The following is a 25053-nucleotide window of genomic DNA, read 5'->3' on the forward strand; positions in this document are numbered from 1 at the left end:
TCTATAGACCACCAAGTGCAAATGTGGATTATCTTAATCGAATGTGTCTAATGCTAGATGAAGTGTGCGATCTTGGGCATGAAATATATTTTTTGGGTGACACAAATATCGACTGGAGTTCGTCTAACTGCCCACTTAAAGAAAAACTTCACTTAACTGCTAGAGCATGTAATCTAACTCAGATGGTTGAGAGACCAACAAGAGTTGGCGAAAGGATAGATGGTAGAAAAAGTGAAACATGCATTGATCATATATTTACAAATAGTAGTTATTTATGTTCTAAAGCATTATCTGTACCAGTGGGGTGTTCTGATCACAATTTAGTAGTAACGGTAAGAAAAGCAAAGGTTCCTAAATCTGGTCCAAAAATAGTTTACAGTAGATCAATGAAAACATTTAATGAAGATATATTTAGAGACGATGTTAAAAAGATTTGCTGGAGGCAAGTATTAGACATGAAAAATCCAGATGGTGCACTTGAAGTCTTTAACATGTTATTTTTGCAAGTAATTGAAAAACATGCTCCTATGAGAAAATTCACTGTAAGGAACCTGAAATCACCCTGGTTGGACACTGAATTAAGAGAATCCATGCGTTTAAGAGATGAAGCAAAACATGCAGCGATTATATCAAGTCTTGAGTCTGATTGGCAAATCTATAAGAAGTTAAGAAACTATGTAACAGCTCAAAACAAAAGGAAAAAGCAATTGTTTTATGAGAACAAAATAAAAAATGTGAATAATGATAAAAAGAAAATGTGGAATGTAGTAAATGATATGATGGGCAGAAAGCCTAAATCCTGCCCATCTTATCTTGAAGTGGATGGTACATTTTTGACAAAGCCAGTTGAAATAGCTAATTATTTTAATGATTATTTTTATTCGAAGATAAATAATTTAAGAAGTAATATGCAACATATAAGTATAAATCCATCAATTACATTAATTAAAGACTCTATGGATGATAAGATATGTACATTTAACCTAGAAAAGGTAACAGTTAATGAAGTCGAGTGCCTGCTTAATAAATGCAAAGACCGACCACCAGGGGTTGATAATTTAGATGTTAAATTTCTTAGTATGGTTTCCAATTTAATTTCTGTCCCTGTTTGTCATATTGTTAACTTGAGTATAGAGGAATGTATCTGTCCACAGGCTTGGAAGATAGCTAAAATCATACCACTTACTAAAAATACAGCAGCACCGTTTTCTGGTACTAACAGTCGACCTATAAGCTTGTTACCTGCTTTAGGGAAGGTAATGGAGAGAATAATTTTAAACAAATCCAACTTTATTTTGATGAGAATGGTTTAAATACTGATTATCAGCATGCTTATAGGCCTTGTCATTCTACATGTACTGCCTTGACACAGATGACAGACGATTGGCAATGTCAGATTGATAATGGAAGATTTGTGGGGGCTGTTTTACTAGATTTTAGTGCAGCTTTTGATTTGATAGACCATGTCCTGTTATTAGAGAAGCTTAAACAATACGGTTTCACTGCTAGTGCGTTAAACTGGATGGGAAGTTATTTAAGTAATAGAAAGCAGACCGTTTTCTTTAATGGCAGTCTGTCTAAGGTCAGTCATGTTAACTGTGGTGTTCCTCAGGGAAGCTGTTTAGGACCATTATTATTCTCGATTTTTATAAATGATCTTCCTTTAGTTTTACATAAAGCTCAAATCTCAATGTATGCAGATGACTCGACCATATATGCAGCAGGATCTACGTCGGATGAAATTAATTATATTCTGGAAAATGAATTAAAGTCAGTAATAGAATGGGTAAAGAATAATAAACTTGTACTTAATGTCGGAAAGACAAAATCTATATTATTAGGATCAAAACACATGATGAAAGCTGAACCGAAATTGAATTTAAGTATAAACAATGTACCCATTGACCAGGTAAAGGAGACTAAATTGCTAGGTATTACTTTCGATCATACCTTATCATGGTCCCATCAAGTGGATAATGTTGTGAGTAAAATGGGAAGGGCTGTCTCAGTGACGAGAAGAATTTCTAGTGGTTTGCCAACAGATGTTATTAGACAAGTCTTAAATGCTTTAGTTCTCTCCCAGTTGGACTATTGTTTTGTTATTTGGTCAAGTGCCTCAATGAAGGATATGGGGAAATTGCAGGTTGTTCAAAATAGAGCGGCACGTTGTGCTTTAAATTGCTCATACAGAACTAATGTACAAGACATGCATGACAGGCTGAGATGGTTGACTGTTAGTCAAAGGTCAACTTATTTCCTATTGAACTTCATTAGAAGCATAAAATGTACACAGTCACCAAAAATATTATATAAAAGCTTATTAAAACATTGTGCTAATCATGAGTATCAAACAAGACATGCAATAGAAGGTAGGTTTAATTTACCTACAGTGAAAAGCTCTGTTATACAGAAAACTGTTATGTATAGATCTATTGTAAGTTGGAATTTACTGCCAGTTTATATTATTGAAGCGAATACTAAAGAGGGGTTTAAAAGGATGGTAAAACAGTATATATCAATTTTTCATGAGAATGTATGATGATCTACTTCTGCATTGTCTGTTCTGTTTAAGCTCTTTTCTGGGCAACTTGCATTTTCCTCATCTGATCTATGTGATGATATGATTATTTGGCCCATTCAGGCTGGGAACACATTTTGCTGTTTGGGAGGGGCTTACAGTACATGTACAGTATGTAGCAACATATTTGTTTTGTAGGCTAGTTTCTGATTTAGCCCTATTCTATAGGTTAGGTCTAAATGGGTTAAGGGAAAAAAAAAAAAAAAAAAAAAAAAAAAAAACCTTATAGGTAACCATTTATCTTGAAATGTACAATATTGTGAATTGATTTTCAAAAGTGGACTTCTAAACTTTTGTAAGTGAACTATTGTCTGTCTGTCTGTCTTATCTGTTGTATTGTATTCTGTAAGGTGTTGTACATGATGTATGTACTGGATGTGTGACGGACCCCAGGAAGAATAGCCATGCTTAGGCAAGTGCTAATGGGGATCCATAATAAAGTAAAGTAAAGTAAAGTGTGGGCCCCCTCCTGTCCTAATGTGTTCCTCCTCCATGTTGCCCCCTCCCCAGGCCCAGGGTTCTACGGTGGTGTGGGCCCCCTCCTGTCCTAATGTGTTCCTCCTCCATGTTGCCCCCTCCCCAGGCCCAGGGTTCTACGGTGGTGTGGGCCCCCTCCTGTCCTAATGTGTTCCTCCACCATGTTGCCCCCTCCCCAGGCCCAGGGTTCTACGGTGGTGTGGGCCCCCTCCTGTCCTAATGTGTTCCTCCTCCATGTTGCCCCCTCCCCAGGCCCAGGGTTCTACGGTGGTGTGGGCCCCCTCCTGTCCTAATGTGTTCCTCCTCCATGTTGCCCCCTCCCCTCCCCAGGCCCAGGGTTCTACGGTGGTGTGGGCCCCCCCCTGTCCTAATGTGTTCCTCCATGTTGCCCCCTCCCCAGGCCCAGGGTTCTACGGTGGTGTGGGCCCCCTCCTGTCCTAATGTGTTCCTCCTCCATGTTGCCCCCTCCCCAGGCCCAGGGTTCTACGGTGGTGTGGGCCCCCTCCTGTCCTAATGTGTTCCTCCATGTTGCCCCCTCCCCAGGCCCAGGGTTCTACGGTGGTGTGGGCCCCCTCCTGTCCTAATGTGTTCCTCCATGTTGCCCCCTCCCCAGGCCCAGGGTTCTACGGCGGTGTGGGCCCCCTCCTGTCCTAATGTGTTCCTCCATGTTGCCCCCTCCCCAGGCCCAGGGTTCTACGGTGGTGTGGGCCCCCTCCTGTCCTAATGTGTTCCTCCTCCATGTTGCCCCCTCCCCAGGCCCAGGGTTCTACGGTGGTGTGGGCCCCTTCCTGTCCTAATGTGTTCCTCCATGTTGCCCCCTCCCCAGGCCCAGGGTTCTACGGTGGTGTGGGCCCCCTCCTGTCCTAATGTGTTCCTCCTCCATGTTGCCCCCTCCCCAGGCCCAGGGTTCTACGGTGGTGTGGGCCCCCTCCTGTCCTAATGTGTTCCTCCTCCATGTTGCCCCCTCCCCAGGCCCAGGGTTCTACGGTGGTGTGGGCCCCCTCCTGTCCTAATGTGTTCCTCCTCCATGTTGCCCCCTCCCCAGGCCCAGGGTTCTACGGCGGTGTGGGCCCCCTCCTGTCCTAATGTGTTCCTCCATGTTGCCCCCTCCCCAGGCCCAGGGTTCTACGGTGGTGTGGGCCCCCCCTGTCCTAATGTGTTCCTCCTCCATGTTGCCCCCTCCCCTCCCCAGGCCCGGGGTTCTACGGTGGTGTGGGCCCCCTCCTGTCCTACGGCCGCTTCCTGCTGACTGGGATTGGAAAGGCCTGCAGCTTCTACAACCAGCGATACGGCAGCGTGGTGCGCGTCTGGATCAACGGCCAGGAAACCATCATCTTCAGCAAGTAAGCCTAAGACATCCAGGAAGGTTTTAAGGTTTCCACCCGTGGAGTGCAGTGGGACCATTCACATATGTCAAACTCAAGGCCCAGGGGCCAGATCAGGCCCGTGAATGAATTATCTATGGCCCGCGGGATGATATTCTATCACAATTAAAACTGGCCCTTTGGTATAGTGCACACACCACCATAATACTACAAGTCCCACAATGCACTGCGAGAGCATTGGCGCGTATCAAGAGCCCGCGAGCGCAAGGAAGCGTATCGCCTGTGGTCACCTTTCAGCTGTAGCTGCTGTACCCCTCTCCCCAAAAACTAAGGTGAACTTTGAAAGCACTGAAAGCAGGGTTTTTTTTTCCAGCCAGGTGGGAGGAGCCTACATGTTCATGGATGCAAGGAGCAAACTGTGTGTCTTCTGTGTGGATTTGATTTACTTTCTCATGTTTATGAAATCAGTGATTGGTGAGGATCATAGAGCAGCAAACTGAGCTTTAATAATGCATTTTCTGTTTTAATGCATGCATGTTTTGACTATTCATTTGAATGATTAATGTTGCAATAATATAGGCTGTGTTCGGTCCAGGTTCAATATGTGTGATCATTTCAATACGTTTTAAATAAACATTGAACCAGTCCGGCCCTCGACATGCACCATTTTAAAGATTGTGGCCCCCCGTGTATTTGAGTTTGACATCCCTGCTTTAGACGACCAGGAACGTCTTTGCTGGTTACCATGGTAACCAATAACCAGCGCTCTACGGTGGGTGGTAGTGATGGAAAATAGTCATTCATGACTGTAGAAAAAATGGATATATCTCAGATTATTTTCCCAGTCCGCGAGTTTGGTCAAAACATCATGTTTTCTATGGACCTTAACTTACACACAGATCATGTGTTTTCTATGGACCTTAACTTACACACAGATCATGTTTTCTATGGACCATAACTTACACACAGATCATGTTTTCTATGGATCATAACTTACACACAGATCATCGTGGTTGTATTTTTTTCTTCTTCATGTGAAATAAAAGACGTTGGGCTGCCATGACCAGAACCTCCCGTGTTCATAATGGACATGCTGTGAGCACGGAGCCCTCGAAAAGCTGGTGAAAATAGGAAAAAAGCCTTCTGTAGTTTTATTAAAAATGATGTCAGTCAAAGTGTTGACAGTAGGGTGGGATGGCTCAGGGTAGAGGACAGAGTGCAGCAATGGGCCTGGTACCGGTTCTGTTTTCTTTGGTAAAGGAAATCTGGAAGTCTCAGTTGGAACTGTTAACCCTGCGACCCGATCCCGGATAAGCGGTTGAAGTTGGATGGATGGATATGAACAACACCCTACACTTCATTATGCTACTAGACAGGTGTCACAGAAAAGTAGTGAAAATAGCAGATCTAGCTGCTTGTAGATTTTAGCTATTTTCACTAAAAATATTTTAACCACTTGAACCCCTAGGGGGGTCCAGGGGAAAATCCACCTAAAATGCATGCCAAAATTGGAACAGTTGTGGACACAAAACTACAATGATTGTGGCTACTTTTGATCCACCAAATGTAAGCTAACCCCTTAAAATTCACAAATTTAGTGTAAAACATCACATTTCTCTTACCAAATTGTAATGCTATATAAGAGTAATGCATGGATGAAACATACAATGGCAGCTGATTATATGTGCTGTAGGGCCCCTGTATCAGAATCAACATTGAAATTGTAATTTGATTTTGTCTCTGTTGATTTATTGAAAAAAAGAACAAAAACAGTTGTGTGACTGTCCTTTGTCCTTTAAGTGGTTAAAATAATAACATAAGTGTTCCTTGCAGGTCTGCTGCAGTCTACCACGTCCTGAGGAGTGACAATTACACGGCTCGCTTCGCCAGTCAAGCTGCTCTGGAGCTGCTGGGGATGCAGCGTAGAGGAGTCATCTTCAACAGCGATGGACCGCTGTGGAGCACAGGACGGGCCTACCTGGTCAGAGGTAGGGCTACCTGGTCAAAGGTAGGACTACCTGGTCAAAGAGGTAGGACTACCTGGTCAGAGGTAGGACTATCTGGTCAGAGGTAGGACTACCTGGTCAGAGGTAGGACTACCTGGTCAGAGGTAGGACTATCTGGTCAGAGGTAGGACTACCTGGTCAGAGGTAGGACTATCTGGTCAGAGGTAGGACTACCTGGTCAGAGGTAGGACTATCTGGTCAGAGGTAGGACTACCTGGTCAGAGGTAGGACTACCTGGTCAGAGGTAGGACTACCTGGTCAGAGGTAGGACTACCTGGTCATCTGGTCAGAGGTAGGACTACCTGGTCAGAGGTAGGACTACCTGGTCAGAGGTAGTCAAGTCAATATAATTTATAGAGCACATAAAAAACACCAGGGTCGACTAAAGTGCTGTACAACATACAAAATACAATAGCAGTGCTACACAATACAATACAATGAATAAAAAAAAGAAAAAACAGAGCAAAATATAAGATAATTTGTGGGGCATTAGGTTTTTAAAATGCCAGGGAGAACACTTGTCTTTAAACTGGTGTTAAACTCGCTAGGGAGGATGCAGTCATCCATAGGTGTGGTGTTCCGTAAGTTTGGTGCTGTGACAGAATGTTCCCTGCTTACCCCCTGCATGCGTGTATGCGTGTGTGCGTGCGTGCGTGCATGCGTGTGTGCGTATATGCGTGTATGCGTGCGTGCGTGTGCGCGTATATGCGTGTGTGCGTGTGCGCGTGTATGCGTGCATGTATGTCCAGCCCTTACAGGGCCCTGCCTAGAGCGCTCTAAGGAGTTGTGTGTGAGCTCCACCACCAGACATCTGGACCTGCTGGCAGCGGAGGCTGACCCCTGCAGTGACCCCCCCGGCGGTGACCCCTGTGACCCCGGCGGTGACCCCGGGGGTGGCGTGGTGGGGGGGGTGGAGGTGGTCAAGCTGCTGCGCTGCATCGTGGTGGACGTCTCCAACCAGCTGTACCTCAGGGTGCCTCTCAACGGTCAGTACAGTCTAGAGCCGCGCTACTCAACCAGCGGCCCGCGGGCCGCATGCGGCCCTTTCCGCATATCTGTGCGGCCCGTCATGATCATACAAATAAAAATGAATTTAAGCCTAAGCCTGTCAAAGGCGGTGATATTTGAGCCTCGGTGCACTCCGTAGGTTAGGGATAGGAGTCACGAGTCAGGAAGCGAATGCAGTCACAACGCACAGTCGCACAGAGCGCAGCACTGAGAGCAGTGCGAGATGCGGCTGCACTAGAGCTGGTACAACGAGACAGTCAGACGGACAAATCTGCTGAGATTTTGCAGCAGACAACCACAGTCGGGCTCACTGGAGACTGGAGCGCATGGCGGTCGTGCGATATGAACGGTCGCGACCGTCATGTTTCAAGCTAGTGAAGAGGGGACTGCCCGTAGGCACGTTACACGTAGCCCTTGTCTCTGCCTCTGCGGCTCCGCCGTCATTGAAATAAAGTCAGCACCGCATTCCAACAGATAGCATCAGCCAGGGAACTATGCTTATTGTACCACCCATCTCCTCCAACGAGCTGTTGTGTTTTACAAAGCTCAAAGCATCAAACTGTTTTACAAGTACAGTGCAACTGTCCTTGAGTTATTTTTTCCATACAACAACTCTCTTCACCAAAAATAGCCGATCTACAAGCTCACAACACATCTTATTGTGGTGAGCTTGTAGATCGGCTATTTTTGGTGAATGTCCCCCAAGAATAGGGATGCTAGGGTTTGAGTGATTGAATAATAAGTATAAACGTCTTTTTACAGGTCTGGATCAATAACATAAAATTATGTCATTTTACCAAACCTTTTGTCTTGTTTTAAAAGAAGATTTGTATTTTATTTTATAATTTATTTTATTTGTTACAAAGAAGAAAGACTTAATTTCATTTCTAGGATATCATTTGAGTCATTGATTTGAATTGTTGCACTCTGACTGTTACTATTAGTCGAGCAGCAACCCCTCAAAAAAGGCCTTAGTTTTTGAGATACCCCCACCCAAGTTAGAACCAAGCGCAACCATGTTTTTTTCTTATCTTTAGGGTCTCCCATTAATGAAATAGATAGTTGCGAAATTATATTGTTGTCTGAAATTAGTTTTTTTGGCTATTCTTTTCACCTACCCCAATCTCTGAATCCGAATAGGGAAAAGGAAGCAAAAAAGCCTAAAACCTAGGAATGATCACTCCTATCTTCATCAAATTTGCTGAGATATGAACCAGGTACCTACCCTACATCACCAAAGTCAGAATGCAATTTACTTAAAGAAATACTGAAATATTGTCCTTTAAACATACCTTTAGTTTAGGCGGAAATTGTATTTTTGTGGTGAGGACTCCTCTACTTTCTCTGATTTACAAGAAAAATATACATTTATGTCAAATATCTGTTACTGCATTACCTAGGATGCTATTAAACAATATCCAGTGGTTGTGTGGAGATATCTAGTACAGTTTTATTGCAAATCAGATTTAGACATAGTCTAGCAGCAGAGGCCCTCAGATTTCGAGATTCCCTGAATTAGAAATCTTCATAACCTTCATTGCTGAGGTTTGAACCTGGTCTCACCAAAAAGTCAGAATGTAATTTACCTTAAGACATATTAAATGGTAAATAGTAAATGGTGCATCTACCGGTATATAGCGCCTTTATCCAAGGTGATTTATTGCATTATTCAACCATTTACACACACTTTCATACACCGATGTTGGAGGAAACCATGAAAGGCACCAACTTGCTCATCGTGAGCAGTTAAGGGTTCAGAGTCTTGCTCAAGGACTCTTCAACACTAACTCTGGGGGAGCCTGGGATCAAACTGGTAACCCTTCGTTTACCCTCTGTGTTTTAATGACTGTATCTCTACCCCTGAGCCACTGCTGCCCCCATACTGATATGTAGTCCTTATCAAGTGTTGGGGGGGATCCATTTTAAAAGGCAATACCTTACTTAATCCCATTCAAAAACCTTGCTCTTTGCATGTTCAATTCAATTCAAATATGCTTTATTGGCATGATAAGCATTCTTACATTGCCAAAGCATTAGATACAGTATGATACAAAATAATGATATAAATAATTCATATTCAGAATCAGAACAAACAAGATATATATATATATATATATATATATATATATATATATATATATATATATGAAAATTTACATTAGTCTATTCATTGTGTTCAACACAGTTCAACCATTGTCCCTCATTTTGTGGCAGGCGGCTACATATTTTGCAGGCCAACCTTGAACATTTGTTTTTCTCACCTAATAAGTAGGGGATTGCCTAGATAGAGTCAAACTGTATCTTTGTTTTTGTTATTTGCGTGAATTTGGGGTATTTTTCTCTTATGTGTTTGTATTGATTGATTGATTGATTGAAGAATTTATTAGAAGTATGCAATAGAAAAAAGTACAGTTTCACGACAGTACAAATCACTGGTACAAGGTCAACTAAAAGGAGATCCTAGAAAGCCGAGGCTTATTTCCACAGGAACCACACTTTAAGTATCTCATATAACATTGAAAGACAGACGGATAGAACATAGTACTTTATCTAGGATAATATCAGTTTCAAAAGCACATCAAATACAAAAGGCAGAATACAAAGAAAAGGGGGGGGGGGGGGAGCATGGGGGCTTAGTCTATTTACAAGTCTCTGGTAGCTGCTGTCTGAAGGTGACTTTTCATACCAATTTTGAAGGAGGCTAGGGATTTGCTCTCCTTTAGGGCTTGTGGTAGGGCGTTCCACATGTTGATGGTATAGCAGGAGAACGAGTTAGCGCCTTGTTTAGTGTTAAATCTACGCTGATGATGATTAGTGGAGCTGCCTCTGGTGTTATGATCGTGAACATCCTTGACCTTTAAGAAGTAGTTTGTCAGGTACATGGGAATCTTGGAGGTGTAGTGTATCTTGTACACCAGGCCCATTGCAAGATGCTGTACTCTGTCAGCTACTTTGAGCCACCCCGCGCTTTCGTGGTGATGCTCGGTAAGGTGGGTCAGAGGAGGGAGACCAAGCACAATTAGTTTGTTTTGGGCTGTTTGGAGCTTTAGCTTTAAGGCAGCTGGGGCGTCGCGATACCAGACAAGGACTCCGTAATCAATGAGGGGCCCAATAAGAGCACCTCCTAGTGTCTTTCGGGATTTAATATTGATCAGCGGGGCAACTCTTTGCAAGAAGCGAATTCGTTGATTGACTTTATTGATTACCTTGGTGGTCATTTTTTCACTGGATAGGTTAGCCTCCAGGATGCAACCCAGGTAGCAGATGTGGTTTTTTCTTTCTATCACAGTGTCACCTACTTTAATTGTGAAGTTCTCAACTAGGCTAAGTTTCTGACTAGATCCAAAGAGGATACATTCAGTTTTGCCTAGGTGAATTGAGAGTCTGTTGTCATTGAGCCAGGTGCAGATCTTGTTAAGTTCACAGTTAAGGGCCTTTTCAACCTGCAATATGTCTCTGCCTGAGACTAGGAGAGCCGAGTCATCCGCGAACAGAAACAGATTGCAGTCACAAGCAGATGACATGTCGTTTACGTATATTAAGAACAACAGTGGTCCTAGTATATGTATTTGTCAAATGCTCTCTCAACAGTCAGAGTCTAGCAGAAGTCAGTTATCCAAAGAACAGAATAGAACCTTTGGGGGTCAGACTTGGTTGTGGACCCTGATGTCTACTGTCACAAAGGACTGACCAAATCATATTGTGTCTGACCGTGGTCCTCATCCCCACAAGCACATGATAGAACAGATGAGAGCAGTTCATCAGGACAGCCAGCATCCTCCCCTCTGTGACCACCTCCATACTGTCCTGTTTAACTCAAGCTTTGGAAGCTTTCCTTACCAGCTTATTCAGTTTGTTGCATTGCTTGTGTTAATACAGTAGGTTTTCCACCACCAACAACTCCTCCCCTTGGAGTGTGTGTGTGTGTGTGTGTGTGTGTGTGTGTGTGTGTGTGTGTGTGTGTGTGTGTGTGTGTGTGTGTGTGTGTGTGTGTGTGTGTGTGTGTGTGTGTGTGTGTGTGTGTGTGTGTGTGTGTGTGTGTGTGCGCGCGCGCGCGCGTCTGTGTGTGTGTGTGTGTGTGTGTGTGTGTGTGAGACAGAAGTTCCCCACCAAGGCTCTGTAATCCTCTGTATGTACAGGAAGGATGACAACATGGTTTCTTGGGGAGCACTAGAGTTGGTGACATAGTCTGCAACCATAGCTAGATCCACTTGCATCACTGACAGCTTCAAGGCCAGCTGCTGTGGATGTATGGTATTGAAGATCCAGATGAAGTCAAAGAACATGATTCTCAGTGTTACGCAGTGTGTAGGTTCTGTGGAAGCAGGTTATAATGGCATCTCCCACACCAATGTTTTCCTAGTATGCGAATTGCAGTGGTCCAGGGAGCCACATGAGCTGCAGGAACAACTTGTAGTCAATTTGGCTTGTAGTCAAAGAGCACTGGGTTGTCCCTTCTTGAACACATGTACAATGCAGGAGGTCAGAGTTGGAGCACCTTACTCAATCTCTGCTGCCAACTGCCCAGTGAACACCTTGAGCACCCAAGGGTTGCTGTTGTCTCTGGACCCTGCCTTGTTAATGCTGATCCTGTTAAGGTCAGCCATAGCTGAATGGTAAATGGGTATATTGTAAGGTAATTGGTTCAACCCTCGACTCACCCAGTCTATATGTTAACGTGTCATTGGGAGACTGCAGGACCAGTCTGTCAAATCTCTCCTGTGATAATAAGGGGTAGAGTGGTGGTGTTGAACGGCCTCAGAGTGTAGGAGACATACTGTGGATCTGCACAAGATGGAGGGGTGGGTTGGAACGGCATCCTGGGATAGGGCTAGGTGGAAGAGACTGGTGTAGATGGTGCACTAGTGCTGGAGAGTGGGTCTAGGGAAGTCCCACATTCAAGCTGTTTAGTAGCGCTTTTTTGTGTGCTAAAGCTGTTTATTACTCGTTGACTGTTACTGTAGGTCAACGATACGGCGACGAGATGCACGCGTGTGCGTGGGTGCATGTTGGAAAAGTAGCAGGTAGTCTATAGAGTACAAAGTTACTTTCTCTGTACTGTACATACTTTTCGTGCTCATATCTTCTAACGGTATATGGACTAGTTCAAATAAACTAAAGCTAGACAAGCAAACATTTGGATTTAGGTAGGATATAAAGATTTAAATGGTTTGTTTTAGCATAATGAAAACATATAATTTGTATAGCAATTTTGTAATTTTAGATAAATTATTGGGTTATTCACATTCTGATAGTTTGGTTATGTGGTACAGTATAGACACCTGGACCCCCTCCCCAAAAATGATGACCAACATTAACTGTAACTCCCATTCAGAATGACCTAATTTGTATTTTTCAGGGGAGGGATATGTCTAAAGAAATCTTATTTGAAATAAAACTGTACTTGATATCTCCACACAACCACTGGATATTGTTTAATAGCATCCTAGGCAATGCAGTAACATCTAATTTAACATATTAGATTGAGATCTAATATTTTTTTAAATGAGAGAAAGAAAAGGAGTCCTCACCACAAAAATATAATTTCCGCCTAAATTAAAGGTATGTTAAAGGACAATATTTCAGTATTTCTTTAAGTAAATTGCATTCTGACTCTTTGGTGATGTAGGGTAGATACCTGGTTCACAACTTAGCAAATTTGATGAAGATAGGAGTGATCATTCTCAGGTTTTAGGCTTTTTTGCTTCCTTTTCCCTATTCGGATTTGCCTTTTTCAGAGATTGGGGTAGGTGTAAAGAATAGCCAAAAAAACTAATTTCAGACAACAATATAATTTCGCAACAATCCATTTCATTAATGGGAGACCCTAAAGATAAGAAAAAACATGGTTGCGCTTAGTTCTAACACGGGTGGGGGTATCACAAAATCTGAGGGCCACTGCTGCTAGACTATATCTGTTCACTTCAATTCAAAGGAGCTTCATTGGCATGAGAGTTACAAAAAGATTGAACCAGATCTGTTCATTTTCACTTCACATTTTGTGAAAAAAGCCTAATTGATACAATTTGATAATTTCATCATTCCATCCATGACAATCTTTTGGTTCAATGAAGCCAGGCCCGGATTTATATGACATGAGGCCCCTGGGCAAGGGGAAATAAAGAGGCCCTTGTGTGTGCGCAAAAATTCCACCTCCGGTCCACCTGACCACACCGTGACCTCACCTCCGGACTGGCCTGTGCATAATCTGACTGTGTATCCTCATTGGCTCATTGGAAGGGTCTAAAGCGGATACAGAAGTGGGGTTTGTGTGCATGTGTGTAGCACCGGCGCCTAACTCTGTCCCCACTAGGGGGAGCACAAATCCATTTTTTTTATTTTTTTTTATTTTTTTTTGGCGCCGCATAGCGGCGCCGCGAAAAATCGGTTATTCGTGGTTATAAAGTCGTCTAAAATGAGTATTTTGGGGTATAAAGTCGACTAAAACGGGTTTCCTTTATTAAGTCATTTTCGGGTGTCTTTGGGGCTTCACATTGGATATGTTATGCTAACTCCAGGCAGTCAGTTCTGTTCATTGTTGTCCCAATTTCTCCTTCCTGTTCTGTTAAAGTGTTCTGTGTTAAAGCCAAACTCCCCCCCCCCCCCCTCTCGGAGTCCCGAGTCGAGCACTGCTCGGACACGCACCGCGGTCCGCGGGGCACCCAACAAGCCAACACACAATGTGCGCACAACACAACCACACTGACCACAAGTCAACCATGACCAAAGATCTGCAACCAGCAGCTACCAATATTTACAAGCAAGCAAGCATCGCATCGCATCACACGCTCGCACGCACGCACACACGCACACCCACACACACACACACACACACACACACACACACACACACACACACACACACACACACACACACACACGGAGGAGGAGAGAAGAGGCTGGCTACACACACACACACACACACACACACACACACACACACACACACACACACACACACACACACACACACACACACACATGGAGGAGGAGAGAAGAGGCTGGCTAACTCCACAGTGAACAGTTAGTTAAATAAAGCCATGTCTTACCTTGAGAAAATGACAAGAAAATATCCAATTTTATATTGAGGTGCCCAGAAGAAAGTAGAGGCACACAACACAACGTGTCATGTCATCCAGCTTCTTTGAACAGCGTCAAAAAGTTTAGTTCACGTATGGTAAATGTAAAAGCTATCCACATGTCCTATGGATGTCTGTAGTTAAAGGGGAGTTTCGGTCAAAAACGACTTTCCTACCTTTAAAATGTTGATTCAGGAAGCTTCTGGGTTGATCCTGGTTAGTTTTGACCCATAGCAGCATTTTGTTCCATTTTGGATTTTCTCCCCTGCACCCCACGGCTCCAAACGGCACCTCTTGGGTCACTCCATAATCCGGTTATTATTCTCGCTCAAAACTCACTTTTCTCGCTCGGTCTCAGTCCCTGGTAACGTTGTTAGCAAATCCAAGCTACACCAGCTCCTGGTCGCCGCCATGTTTGTTTACTTTTAGCTCAACTCTGAACTCTCAGCCCAGGAGAGAACACTGTGAAATCACGTTTTGTATCGCGTGACTCCCCGACGCGCGACGAACAATAAAACACAAAAATGCTCTTAGCCAAAGAAAAAAGATGTAACTATGTCGACAAAGTCTGCAGAGTGATGTATGGTGTAGCCTCTTGTCTACCTCAACAGGCACAACAGGCTGTGGGGGGAGGGGGGTGGAGCTGTGAGCAGCAGCAGCAGCTCGTGAACGCGCGTTTCCCAACGGGTATGGGATTTCCCAGTGTTTCTCTTGCAGGGCTGAGAGTTCAGAGTTGAGCTTCTTGTAAACAAACATGGCGGCGACCAGGAGCTGTTGTAGCTCGTATATGCTAACAACGTTACCAGGGACTGAGACCGAGCGAGAAAAGTGAGTTTTGAGCGAGAATAATAACCGGATTATGGAGTGACCCAAGAGGTGCCGTTTGGAGCCGTGGGGTGCAGGGGAGAAAATCCAAAATAGAACAAAATGCCGCTATGGGTCAAAACTAACCAGGATCAACCCAGAAGCTTCCTGAATCAACATTTTAAAGGTAGGAAAGTCGTTTTTGACCGAAACTCCCCTTTAACCCCAGGTAGCATATTCCACTGTGAAACAACTGTTTCATTCTGTCATTTAGGTAAAGCCATGCCATGTTGTTTGTTGTGCAGCGCGCTGTCAGACAGGTTCAGACAGTCACTGTGATTGGTTGAGAAACCAGTAGACCTATACCTCCCGCCCCCCATTCGCTGTGATTGGTTTAGAAGCCATGCTATGGGTGCTTCAAAGGGTCAAACAAGGCGAATTTCTGACGTTCTTCTTCTTAATCACATTTTCTGATTATATGATCGTAAATAAATAACAGGAGGGAGGGGGAGCCGGGCTCCCCCGACTGGCAGATAGGGGGAGCCATTGCTCCCCTTGGCTCTATTGAATAGGCGCCAGTGGTGTGTAGCCTATGTGTGTGGAAAGTACCGGATACATAGAGTGGGCGGGCTTTAGACTGCACTAAGCTTTCAGAGCAGCTACATGCAGTGCGGCCAGCAGAGCAGAAGCTCTCAATAATAAAACAAAATGTACTGTAACTAAACACAAATATCACTTTATTTGGATTGCATTGTAATGCTTCCAAGTTCCACACGCCTCCCTCTCCATAGACTTCCATGTAATTCATAGTGCACAGATCATGCACGCCCATGCCTAGATCATGCACCACGTGTGTTCACGCTGTTCACAGCTTTCAAACAAAAAAATCCGAATGGAAATCTGTTCAGGCATTCATGAGCTAGCAGCCATTATGTTTTCTTGAAATGTAAACAAACATGGCTGCCATGTTTGAAAGATGGGGTTGGTATGGGGGTTAAACATGGAATTTCGCGATTGCGATCATGCCTACTACATTTTTTGGGGTCCAATTTTTTTTTTTTTTTCTGAGGCCCCCCTCCCCCCGAGGCCCCACCCTTGCCCAATGGTAAGTCCGGCCCTGAATGAAGCCATCTGAAGTTGAGTAGCCCTGGTCTAGAGTCATACAAATGTTCTCTCATGGGGGTCCCTGGCATATCTTTCCAAATGTGTTCTTTTAGTGTCTAGAATCCCCTCTCAGTTGACTTAATTAATTAACTCCTCCTTAACTTTGATTGGCTCTCCAGGATTTTCCCAGAGGAATTGGGTTTGCATTAATTGAGAGGTGATTCTAAACTCCTATAAGAACACATTGGTGAAGAAAGCTATTGGTAGTCATTTTTTCACAGATGGTTCAAACATCTTGGTAAAATGCACTAATTATTCTGTGATAGATCTGTCTGGCTATTTATTAATCCATATTAATCTGTATTAATCTATATCTAATCTAATCTAATCTAATCTCCCTCCAGAGAAGGATCTCCTGGTGAAGATCCAGAACTACTTTGACGCCTGGCAGACTGTTCTGATCCAACCTGAAGTGTTCTTCAAGATGGGATGTTTTAGCAAGCAGAGGAGAGCCAGGTAACACCACCTAGTACACTACACCACCCTGCACCACCCTACACCACCCTACACCACTACAGCAGACTGTTCTGATCCAACCTGAAGTGTTCTTCAAGATGGGATGTTTTAGGAAGCAGAGGAGAGCCAGGTAACACCACCTAGTACTAACCTGACTGCGCCAGATAGTTGCAGCAGTGCGTAACGCTCTGCCTTACATCTGGGCTCTCTCGGGCAGACTCGATGTAAGGGGCGGGCCATTTTTTAAAATTCTGTAGCAGGTGATTGGATGTGGCCGTCTCTCTGTCACAGTCTGGGAGTGCCAACTCCAACCACTCATATTGGCCTGTCTGCATCCACGTGGTCTGCAATCAGACTCTATTGGCTCAGAGCCGCTCAGAGCCCGCCCGTAGCTGCCGCTGATTGGTCCGGCCCGGGGCTTTACGAGCGTTATCAACTCCCACCGAGAGAGTTCAGATGGTAAAGTAGAGCGGTAGCGCACTACTGCCACCATCTGACGAAAGTCAGGTTAACCTAGTACACTACACCACCCTACACCACCCTAGTACACCCTACACCACCCTACACCACCCTACACCACTACAGCAGAGCGTTCTGATCCAACCTGAAGTGTTCTTCAAGATGGGATGTTTCAGCAAGCAGAGGAGAGCCAGGTAAGGACACACAACACAGCAACACACACAACTACACACACTGGACGTACAACAACGCTGTCCTGACGTCACTCTGGTCATCTTAGTATTGTGGTCCAAACATAAACAAACTGTCTCTGTGATGTTGTCAGGCTCGTATCGTTTACAGTCACTAAAGTCAGACAGTCAGTCAGTCACTCAGTCCGTTCCTGGCGAGAATTTAACTAATTTGGTAACAGAAAAAAGGAAGTAGATGGTGATCCTGTGGTACTGATATTTTCTATTTATTTTACACCAGATGGAACTGTTCACTAACATTGTAAAAATGGACTGAGTTGAAGCCAGCATGGGCTCACCATGTCCATGTTTGTGATGTTCTGCATGCGTGCGTGTGCGTGCGTGTGTGTGCGTGCGTGCTTGTGTTCAGCCAACAGCTCCAGGATGCCATGGAGAGCCTGGTCCAGAAGAAGAGACAGATGATCCATGACAGCGAGAAGATGGAGGAATTCCACAACGACTTCACATCAGAGCTCATCTTTGCCCAGGTGCTCCATCTCTGCACAAACACTGCTTAATACTTTGACTCTCATAGTTTTAACCCATTTAGGCCTAACCTATAGTTAGGGCTAAATCAGAAATTAGCCTACAAAAACAAATATTTGCTACATACTGTACATGTACTGTAAGCCCCTCCCAAACAGCAAAATGTGTTCCCGGCCTGTTAATCAAACAAGGCCAATTGTTTTTTAATACCAGATTCTCGAGGGTTCCGTGCACACAGAATGTGTCCATTATGTACAGGACTCCATGGGGGGCAAACATTAAAACGTCTGGGAACGTGTTACACACTCCATGGGTTAAATGTTGGTTCATAACTAGAACCGTATCTTCAAGGGTTCAACCTGGATTCCTTGGATCACGATGTGTGTGTGTGTGTGTGTGTGTGTGTGTGTGTGTGTGTGTGTGTGTGTGTGTGTGTCTGTGTGCGTGCGTGTGTGTGTGTGTGTGTGTGTGTGTGTGTCTGTGTCTGTGTGCGTGCGTGCGTGCGTGCGTGCGTGCGTGCGTGCGTGTGTGTGTGTGTGTGTGTGTGTGTGTGTGCGTGTGCGTGTGTGTGTGTGTGTGTGTGTGTGTGTGTGTGTGCGTGTGCGTACAGGATCGTGGTGAGCTGAGTGCAGACGATGTCAGACAGTGTGTGTTGGAGATGCTCATCGCGGCTCCAGACACCTTGTCTCTCTCTCTCTACTTCATGCTGATGCTGCTGCACCAGCACCCTGAGGTGGAGCAGCAGGTTCTGGAGGAGATGCACCACCACATGGGTGGGACTTCTGTTTTTTAACCCATTTAGGGCCTAGAATTATTGAATGCTTTAACAGTGAAAAATAGCAGATATACATGTATTTTTAAAGCAAAAGTTTGTAACTCAGATTTTGCTTCTGGGTGGACGAGCACGAGATATTTTGAGACGGGGGTCCGTGGCCAAATAAATATCAGTTTGAGGGTCCTTCACATGAAAAGGTTTGAGAACCACTGACATAGTAGTCTCTCAAGAACAGACTAGCTGAGCTCCAGTTAAGAGAAAAGGACCTTTTCTTTGACGTTGGCTGGCCAGATTGCTGACATAGAAAGTCAGCAGTCACCTTCTTTTTAATCTTAGAAGGATTCAAAAGACACTAGAATCGGGTCAAAATTATAATTCTCACGATTTTTAAAAAATAGCAGATCTACAAGCTCACAGCTTGTATATCTGCTATTTTTCAATAGTTAAAGCATAAAATAATGATACACAATAAGGTGTACCTGTTCTTAATGGGTTCAATTATTTTATTATCCCACGATTTTGTAACCCTTTTTCTTTTCACCCGGTGTCAGTTATCTAATGGGCTCTGCTCTCCCTCTGCCAACCTGGGGAGAGCAAAACAGATCTATGCGTCCAAGCTGCTTCTTTTCACCTGACAGGGGGAGAGTTTCACCGGTTGGACGTAGCGAGTGGAAGGAACACGTTATTCCAACCAGTTCCTTTCCCCTCCATCAAGCGCCCCGGCTGGCCAGGGGAGTAGGATTACTGCATGTTTTTTGTGAGGGTATCTATCCTAGGGGAGATCTACAAGCTGTAGATCTGCTATTTTCAAAAGGTTTTTAAACGTATACTTATATTTGAAAACGTGAAATGGGACATTGAATTACAGAGTTTTACCTACAGAGTATTGATGCTTTTACTTTAACTCATTGGAGCTCCACGACGTGCCAACACGTCAATCTCTTTGATGTCTCCCTGTGCCCATTGACGCGTTCGACGCGTGGTACAGTAAACTGTATGAATCTGTAGCTACTGTACAAAGCTACCGCGGTGACGAAAAACACTTCATTTCCTGCACTTTAAATCACATTCATGTTTAAAACGCGGCCTTCTCTACCGGCCGTTACAAAAGCTCTGTGACCCACGATTGTTTAAAAACGGTCCTGTCTGAAAGAAAATACAATCGTGAAAATAAACAGGACATACTCGAAATACATTTACTCAGATTACTTTTTTGCCAGGCCTTCAAAAGAAGCTAAAATGGCGGGTTGCCATGGGCACCTGCCGATTAAATTTGAATAATCCTGGTCACTGTCGTAGATTAGAGGTTATCATGATTGATTATGTGTGACGTTATAGAGTAGATCAAGTGTTCATTGATTATATTAACTAGCCTACAGCCCCCTGCGGGGGCCTGGCCCCTTTGTGTGTGTGCCTGTTAGTCCCCCTTGGTGTGAAGCAGACAGACTGTGATTTTGCTCTCTCTGGAAGTGCCCCCGGACTGGGAGTGTGCTGCTTGGTGACGCCCATTTGTGATGTAATTCGCATCACAGGACAAAGCCGCCTACAGGCCAAAATTTGGGAAAATATTTTAAACATTTGGGGATTATGAGAATTAGAGACACATCTGAAGGTGATAAAGTTGATGTTGGGCAAGGTACATGCGTTATTGATTTTTGTATTATGTTTTTTAGACAATTGAACAACTGCTGAACGTGGAGTTACAGATGGAAACACACACACACACACGGGGCGATTCTAATTAAGGTTGTGGGATATCTAGCCTAATGACACATCATTGATACTGTACAGCTTGTAAGAGTCTAGATGTCTACCTAGGACTGAGTAGCTGTTGTTTTGGTAAAGCCTATCTTGTTATGGTACAGCTCGTTCCAGAGGCCTTGAAGCCACAGTATAACTCTAGTGTCTGATAATTTTTCTTGGCAGAACTACTTTACCACTGCCCAGAGTGTTAATTGTACTTCTGTCCATGATATCATGTTACATGAACTTGACCACCACCACCTATTATAATTGTCTTGTCTCCTCATTTTCTCATGATTATTGATTGATCTGAATTCCACCACAGCACCCTATATGTTAAGTAATACCTTTGAATCCTTTCCCCACCACCTGTCAGCAGAGCAGCAGACCCCAGCTGAGAGGCTGAACCACAAGAACCTGAGTGTTCTGGAGAGCTTCATCCAGGAGAGCCTGCGGTTCCATCCCGTGGTGGACTTCACCATGCGCCGGGCGCTGCAGGATGACCTCATCGACGGCACGCCGGTGCCCCGGGGGACCAACGTCATCCTGAACATCGGCCTGATGCACCGCACCGAGCCCGTGTTCCCCCAACCACAACGCTTCAGTCTGGACAACTTCAACAGAGCTGTACGTCTGCTCTGATCACTGTGGTCACAACTTCAAAAATGATCTACTTCATTTCATATTCCGTATTTCCACATTTTGAACTAAAGTTAATGGTTCCCCAAAATGAACTAACTTTTTTTTTATTATTATTATTATTTGTCAACATTTTTGGCACAGCCCATATAGAACCACACACAGCAACTTAACATTGAGGTGCCCACTGCCCAGTCTTCCTGCACCCTTATTGTGAAGGTAAGCCATTTACCATGGGAGGGAGTGGGTTGTTGGCTGATTTACCACTGTTTCAGGGTTGTGGCACGAGGCAAAGCCGAGTGCCACAACCCTGAAACCGTGGTAGATCAGACCACAACCCACAACCCTCGAATGGTAAATTGCTTTTCTACCACTTCTACCATATACATTAAAGAAAACACAGTTGTAACTTGCAAGGTTATTTAGTTACAATCATTAATGGTTTCACTGCAACACAACAGTGGGCGGGGTCCATGAGCCAACTCAAGGTTGTTGACTGATTTACCACTGTTTTAAGCCAATCAGAATCCAGTATCTAAACATGTGACCACAAAAAGTGGTAGAAGCAGAAGTTTCTAAGCGTTGCGCATCCTGCATGTTTCCACATGGTACAAGCTCACAACATCTAGACTCAGTATAAGTCAGGCTTTACTTGGGTGACGTAACGAGGAGGTGATACACAGTGAACCATCCTTCATTGAACGTGTTCTGCCACAACACTGGCTGTGAAAAATACTTATATTTGAACTGGGGAGTGCAATATGGGGACCCTAAAAATAACATGTGAACTGGGGAACCCCCAAAATCGCCATGTTTTATCTGGTGGGCCAAAAATACTCATATTTGAACTGGGGACGTCCCAACATAATCATATTTGAACTGGGGAACCCCCTGACAAGCACTTGGAATCTCTCTCTCTCTCTCTCTCTCTCTCTCTCTCTCTCTCTCTCTCTCTCTCTCTCTACCCAGTTGGTTCTTTTATAATTTATATTTATATTAGGGCTGGGACTTTAAAGGTGTATTCAGTGATAATGAAAGTGGCCGGGGGTCATCTTGTCCCTTACTGGCCTTACAGTGTTGAAATGTTTAGTTTTTTATAGATTCTTTACACCATTATAATGTTCTCGTTTTGATCATAAGACCCAATCACTGAATATCGGTAGGCCTACGTCTCCAGCTTCAGGATATGTATGATACTGATTTACTACGAGACTGTGGCATTTTATGAGTTGAGTAGTTTACAATCTAGGCATTTAGCAGACGTTCTTAATTCAGAGTGACTGTGGTTCTCAAAACTTTTATTTTGACCATCAGAACTAAACATCATAACATAACTACGGCCATACTCCACCCTGATTGGTCGAGGACTGGCTGGCCACCTCTGAAAACATAATCTAGCTATGCTCGTAACACGGTCCATGATGGAAGTCCTTATATGGTCAGCACACATTCTAGTGAGGAGAATGAATGGAAAATGTACCAATTATATTTTTATTTGAGTGAAATACAATCACTGAATATACCTTTAACACGATTAAAACAAATAACACATTTTAATCGCGCTTAGTTTTTGCACCGTAGAACTTTTCTCACTGGTGCACCAACCAACAGTCAACAAACCCCAGCAGCTGCCGATCAGACCGCTTATTTGCTCGGACCAGTGGATGGGACATTTTGATTTAAAAAAACTCACTCATATTAAAATGCTTTTAATTTAAATAAAATTGCTACTGAGGTCAAATATTTATATGCGATTAAACATGCAATTAATTTAGATTAATTAATTGCTAAGCCTCTAATTTATTCGATATACTTTCCAACATCCCATCATGCATTGCGCAGAAGGCGAGCGGCATTTCGGGCGTCGCAGCCGAGAGTGATCTACAAGCTCACAACGGTTGCATCTGCGACGCGAGGTGAGCTTGTATGTCTGGTGTTAACTGGAAGTGTCCCGCAGATAATGCTACAGTAAATTCTCGCGGAAACAGGTCCATATATATTTTTTTGTTAATCAAATCCCAGCCCTAATTTCTATCCATGTGATATTTCCCAGGTCCCTAAGCGGTGCTTCCAGCCGTTCGGCTGCGGTCCTCGCGGCTGCCCGGGGAAGCACATCGCCATGGTGATGATGAAGGCCATCCTGGTCACCTTGCTGTCGCGCTACTCCATGGCGCCACCCGATGGCTGCACGCTGAACAGCATCCGCCACACGCACAACCTGACCAAGCAGCCCGACTGCAGCCAGCGCGCTCTGACCATGACCTTCTACCCTAGGCCTAGGGTCTGACCATGACCTTTCACCCCAGGCTCTGACCACGACCTTTGACCCCAGGCTCTGACCACGACCTTTGACCCCAGGCTCTGACCACGACCTTTGACCCCAGGCTCTGACCATGACCTCTGACCCCAGGCTCTGACCATGACCTTTGACCCCAGGCTCTGACCATGACCTCTGACCCCAGGCTCTGACCATGACCTCTGACCCCAGGCTCTGACCATTAGGGCTGTCACAAAGATTACACAATCGTCTAATCGCAATTATTTGACATAATCACAATTATTTCGTCATAATCGTTGAAATGTTGAAAAACTTTCACATTTTCAAACATTTAAAAAAATAGTGGAACTATCCGAACTACAAGCTCACAGCGCGTTGCGTCGCGGCGCCTTGTGAGCTTGTAGATCGGCTATTTCCACCATCAATGTTCTTTTTCCAAGTATAAAGTTGTCAAATATGTCAGTCATTTCTTTGCATATTTAGGTCATGTGTCAATCATGTCTGCCATGTGCAACTTCAAAGGCTAAAAAGCCAAACAGGAATCTAACTGTCAATGACAGAAACACAATTAAATTGTTAATCGCAATTTTTTGAGTGACGATTAATCGTCATGTAAAATGTCATGATTGTGACGGCCTTACTGACCATGACCTTTGACCCCAGGGCCAGACAGGGGCGCACACAGCACATTGCAGGGGCAGGGGCTGGAATTCTATAAGGATTTTTTTTTTAATTTTCTTTATAAATATATATATATATATATATATATATATATATATATTTTTTTTTTTTTTTTTTTTTTACATTTTCTAACTCTAGGAATTGTTTGGTTTGAAATTTGCTCCGTTCCTGTCTCACAACGTTTAGAGACAGACAGACAGTGTTGTTTTTGACAGCAAATATGTATTTAGTCATAGTTTTTTGAATAAAATTTCTTTTAGTTTTAGTCATAATTTAGTCACCTGAAAAGTTTTAGTTTTAGTCTATTTTTTTTCGACTAAATATCATAATATTTTAGGCGACTAAATCTACAGTTCATTTGGTCAACTAAAATGTATTTTGGCAGGCCTTGATGACATTGCAATGGCTGATTTTACACTTGGTTTGCGTGATGAAAATAGCCGATCTACAACGCGTCAAACACCTGAGAGCAACCAAACATAAAATGACTCTCTTCTCCACTAGTCCCTCCCTAATGTTTTAGTCTAGTTTTTATTTTGTTGACGAAATTGTCAATATATTTAGTCTTAGTTTTAGTCATCACAGCTTAGTTTTTATTTCGTTTTTATTTAGTTTTCGTCAGTGAAAAAAACACAGTCGACAAACATTTTTCGTCATAGTTTTAGTCGACAAAATCAACACTATAGACAGACAGACAGACAGACAGACAGGCTACAGCTATGTCGTATGGTTTACAGACCGACAGACAGACAGACAGACAAACAGCTATGTCCTATGGTTTACAGACAGACAGACAGACAGCGATGTTGTAGCCTAGGGTTTTAGACAGTTGCACTGAAGAAAAGACCAGAAGCAAAATAATTTA

The 25053-nt window shown here is 43.8% G+C and overlaps 1 protein-coding gene across 1 annotated transcript; it reads left to right on the top strand.

Moving 5' to 3' along the window:
- Nucleotides 1–3994: 3994 nt before the first annotated feature.
- On the top strand, nt 3995–23516 carry cyp19a1b (cytochrome P450, family 19, subfamily A, polypeptide 1b; the record flags this gene model as incomplete). The annotated part of the gene is made up of 10 exons (XM_080736241.1): nt 3995–4118; nt 4248–4398; nt 6214–6368; nt 7136–7372; nt 16786–16897; nt 17443–17550; nt 17957–18074; nt 18683–18845; nt 20967–21217; nt 23283–23516. 10 exons carry the CDS (start codon nt 3995–3997, stop codon nt 23514–23516), a joined length of 1653 nt encoding a protein of 550 aa, XP_080592367.1.
- Nucleotides 23517–25053: the final 1537 nt, after the last annotated feature.

The sequence above is a fragment of the Nannobrachium achirus genome (assembly GCF_963921795.1).
Source record: "Nannobrachium achirus genome assembly, chromosome: 11".
In the NCBI taxonomy this organism is placed as follows: domain Eukaryota; kingdom Metazoa; phylum Chordata; class Actinopteri; order Myctophiformes; family Myctophidae; genus Nannobrachium; species Nannobrachium achirus.